This window comes from Saccostrea echinata, unplaced genomic scaffold (genome assembly GCF_033153115.1).
Source record: "Saccostrea echinata isolate AGI-Se365-2 ecotype Australia unplaced genomic scaffold, CSIRO_AGI_Sech_v1 ptg000011l, whole genome shotgun sequence".
Taxonomy (NCBI): Eukaryota; Metazoa; Mollusca; class Bivalvia; order Ostreida; family Ostreidae; genus Saccostrea; species Saccostrea echinata.
Genome location: NW_026889760.1, coordinates 2,625,217 through 2,630,189, shown reverse-complemented (window position 1 = coordinate 2,630,189; position 4,973 = coordinate 2,625,217). Strand labels below are relative to the sequence as shown.

Below are 4,973 nucleotides of genomic sequence, written 5' to 3'. Positions count from 1 at the left end.
CCCAAGGAATTAACATGCAGGATTTGATGTTTAAAATGATATATATGGTTTGTGTTAAAAATATGATAGGTAAGAAAAATATTTAGATTTAAAAATGTAACATATATTATAAAACACCCTGTATTAATTTAGATCAGTAATTATTGCCAAACAAATATACAGGTACATGTATGTATATCTACATTTCATTTGGATAAATGTAAATAACTGAATACCAAGTAATTTTTGAATTATAAATTATTTCTTGAATATTCTTTATTTGGAAAAAAATCTATTGTTCTTTAAATTATAATATTATTAATGTTAGTTGAAATACATATAAATGTATTACTTATGAATAATATATATTTCATGCAATTTTATTTAATATTTAATTCTATTTAATATTTTCTGTATGATTTTTATCAAACAGAAAGTAATAATAAGCAGCTAGACTACATATTGGAGTTTTTATTATTGGTAATTTGATATCGGCAGAGATCTGCAGTATGTTAATTTTTAGAGGAAGACTCAAGATATTCATACACTGTCACTGTGCTGAATTCAGATTTTCCCACATAAAGATTACTCTCATCATCCACACATAAACTTTTAATCAGGGCATTAGAAAATAGCCGTGGATGGAACAGTTGAGATAAAAACTGACCATCCTGATTCAGGACGAGAACATTGTCCATACAACTCACCAGTATGTGACCGAGGGCATCAGTACATATTTCTTCAAATTCGTACTCTATAAATCGCATCCCCTCACCTTTGTAAGAGAATCTGTGTTCTCCTGATTTATTCACCACGACTACTACACTTCTTTTACCGGTAGACTTACTACTATTGATTTCAGATGTACAGATATCTCCATTAATGTTTTCTGTAATGTAGATTGGATAATTTTTACAATTATATGGTCTCAGCCTCGTTTTATCTCTCTGACAGTGTAAGTTCTGTAGTTCTTTCCCTGACTTGTTGTACCTGGTGACTTTACCCTCTTTATCATCCTTCTTCATCCCCACCAGTAAGTCCCCATTAGTGCGAGAGGAGTGTATGCAGATTGGTTCCCAGTCTCCTGTTTTAATGAATTCAGTGATTTTGTTATCCAGTGTTATCCTACTGATGACTTTCTTGTGTCCTTCAGTGAATATCAGATCCCCTTCCTGTGTGACTGTGTGAAAACCATAACCATAACTACTGGCTTTTATCCTCAGAATTTCATTCCCCCGTCGATCTGTTTGTACTAGGTTACCAACTTTGTCACTGACCCAGAGTCTGCCTGACTGATCATCTAGTGAAATAATTATTCTGCATTAAAAACAGGTACTTCGAACTCTCTGAACTTTAATGGATAGGAAAATGTAATCAATTTTTTTTTCAGATCAGGTTTCTTTTTATTTTGTTTTGTCTGTTGTAATACAGTTTCCTTTATTGTTGAAGAATTCATTTTTTTATTCTTCTACCTTCTCTTTTAACCAAGGGAACATTTATTCTGCCAAGTAATTTTATGACTTCATTTTTGCTACATTGCTCTCTAATAAATACTGGTGTGACTGGTTTTGTTGTTTCTGGTATGGGTTGGGTTTTCATCCTTTCAGAAGTTAAGGAAATTAATTTCTGTGATTTTGTAGATGACAGGTGGCCATTGAACTTTTTGACAAGGTCTTCAAGATAAATGATGTAATCATTGAATGTCATTTCTTGGGATTTTAAATCTTTTTTCAAGGAGTTTTCTATTTGGTCTAGCTGCTTCATGTTCTCTGATTGCACTTCATCCACCAGACTTTTAAGGGACTCAGACGCATCAGATTTCATAGAGGTCCTTATTTTGTCTATGACCTTCATGATTTCTACGGCATCTTTTATTATTTCTTTCTTTAATTCTTGTACTGTAGGAAGAAAATATTCTTGAATTTTGGAGATTTCTTCTGTACATTGTGCAAATTTTCCTGCATAAATAGCCTCAAGATCAAGAAACATGTGTCCCCTGTGATCCCCTAGTGTTGTGCACTTGGAACATAATGGAACTTGGCATTCTTCACAGAGTAAGTCAATATCTTTATTTGTGTGAATTTTGCATTTTTCCAATGGAAGTTGTTGCTTACGTTGTTGATAAAGGACCAACTCATGGTTCCCATTTTCTGGACTCTTCAGATGTTCATTTCTGCATTGTTCACACAATTCCAGGTGGCAAGGGTTGCAATAATATTGGCAGTTCCTTTCACAGTCTCTAATTCCACACTCTAGAAAGTGCTGGGCTTTACCAGGTGTATTCATTTTGGATATTGCTATCTGAAATGTAAAAGGTTTTCGGTACAGATAAAACATGTGGGTAGAGCACAACAGCCCTTCATGTAAGTGCTGTGCACTGTCATTTGAAAACATTGTTTAATCATTTTTAAAGTTCATCTTCATATATTATATATATACATATATATATATATATATATATATATATATATATATATATATATATATATATATATATATATATATATATATATATATACATTTACGAATGTTTTAATTCTTTTATATAACACCATTTAAAGCAACCTGTATCTATATCTGTATAAACACTGGTTCCTTGCTTCATAAACGTTCGACTTAATTTCTCAGTGACGTCATAAAGGGTCGACGCGCAATCAATAGATCAAACTTGTGCCGTTGAGTTTGAAAAAATAAAACATTTCATGCGTTAAAGGTAATAATTAGGCTAATATATAATATGAATAAGTCACAAATGTAAATATAAGTAATAAGGTATCATTTTGAAACATCTATTGGGATATAAATACAGGTTGGTATGGGCTTCATGGAATTTGATCTCGTGACCAACCCGTATATAGATGTTTCAAAATGATACCTTATTTCTTAAATATATATATATATATATATATATATATATATATATATATATATTTGCAAATGTTTTGTTTTATATAACACTATTGAACGCAATGTGTATCTATATCCGTATAAACACGGGTTTCTCACGTCATAAACGTTCGACGTAATTTCTCAGTGGCGTCATAAAGGGTCGACACGCAATCAATGGATTAAACATGTGCCGTTGAGTTTGAAAAATAAAACATTTTAGACGTTAAAGATTATAATCAGGCAAATATGAAATATGAATAAGTCTTAAATGTAAATATAAGTAATAAGGTATCATTTTGAAACATCTATCTGATATAAATACGGGTTGGTACGAGATCAAATTTACCATAAAGCCCTTCGGGCTTTGTGGAATTTGATCTTGTGACCAACCCGTATTTATATCCTGATAGATGTTTTAAAATGATACCTTATTTCTTAAATATATATATATGATATTAAATGTATCCACAAAAAATTACTGTAAGGACATACCAACAACTGAATGGTAGCCGTTTTGACAAGAAAAGGGTTCAAAACCTCTCCTTGACTAGATATTTATCCATCAAACTGAGTTGATTTGAAGACTGAACTAGTATTCATAATTGACACATCTGCATGTGACACAACAGTAGACTTTGAATCATAAGTGAGTTATTTACTATTTACCTATTTTTAGGCTATTTACCTTGGTTGTAGAGTAGATTAAATTTCACAAGTAAAAATTTGATATATCTGTACTGATAATTTGATATAGCTGTGACCTAACATATTCATGAAATGTTTGACTGAATACCAGCAAGCATCTGTTTATATACATGTATATATATATATATATATATTTAAATGAAGAGTATGACTTTACAATTAGAGATTCATAAACTTAATTAGGGTGATCATTTACATCCAGTGTATTTAAATTTTGGACATTATTTTACATGAGAAAACAAAAAAAATAGATTTGAATTAAAAGTATTAATATACATGTAGTTTTAAAATATTGCAAGTTGAATTGGAAATGTGTGCCAATATATATAATTGCATTCTCACTGAAAAAATGCCAATTAACACACCTCTACAAATTCAAGACCTGCATGCACAAAGCAGTCTTCTTTTTCCCACAATTAAGGCAACTAAGTTAATGGTTTGGAGTAAATTTATGTCAGTAAAATGTGTAAATGTTACGGGTATTTTAAATTAAGTGACTGCTAGAAAACAAAACAAGATAGGAAAATTAATTTAATTTGAAGACAGAAAGCAAAGATGATGTATTTGATTATAATTTTAAAATCTGTACTCTTATTGATCATTACTGTTTAGATAAATTTTAATTGTACCTTTCATTAACCAGTACTTCAATTCAATCTTTAACTAATGCAGAATTCTCAGGCAAACTTTTACTGTCAGACTTGTATTTGTTTTGGATCTGTTTGCCTTATTTTATGGTCTGTTATTACTTTCATTTTTTATTTATCTATAGAATGATCAATCCATATTATCTAATCCACTTTAATGTAATTATTACAAGAGGCCCAGGGGCCACATCGCTCACCTGAGCACTATGGCTATGGAAAAGCAGAAATCACTTCAGTCTTGAAAGGTTGAAAAGTTTAAATATAAAAGTGGTTCGGGGAAGGGGGGGGGGGGGGGGGGGAGGTCATGAATTGAACAAATTTGAATCTACATTATCTGAGGATGCTTCCATTTAAATATGACCAATCATGGCTTTGCTGTTCTTGAGTAGAAAATTTTTAAAGATTTAACCTATGTATTCCTATGTAAAACTTTGATCACCCATTGTGGCCCCACCCGACCCCCAGGGGTCATGTTTGAACAAACTTGAATGTACACCATCTAAGAATGCTTCCATATAAATATGACCAATCATGGCTTTGCTGTTCTTAAGAAATAGTTTTTTTTTTTTTTTTTTTTTTAAAAAAAAAGATTAAAAAAAAAAAAGATTTTTACTATGTGTTCCTATGTAAAACTTTGATCGCCCATTGTGGCCCCACCCGACCCCGGGGGTCATGATTTGAACAAATTTGAATACACACTATCTGAGGATGCTTCCATGTAAATATGACCAATCAAGGCTTTGCTGTTCTTGA

General features: G+C 31.4%; 1 protein-coding gene across 1 annotated transcript; it reads right to left on the bottom strand.

The window, feature by feature from the left end:
* Window positions 1-491: 491 nt before the first annotated feature.
* On the bottom strand, window positions 492-2,265 carry LOC133184860 (E3 ubiquitin-protein ligase TRIM36-like). The gene is made up of 2 exons (XM_061319933.1): window positions 1,452-2,265; window positions 492-1,279 (listed from the first exon to the last, which is right to left on the bottom strand). The coding sequence occupies exons 1-2, from the start codon at window positions 2,263-2,265 to the stop codon at window positions 492-494; spliced, it is 1,602 nt and encodes a 533-aa protein (XP_061175917.1).
* Between the last annotated feature and the right edge of the window lie 2,708 nt (window positions 2,266-4,973).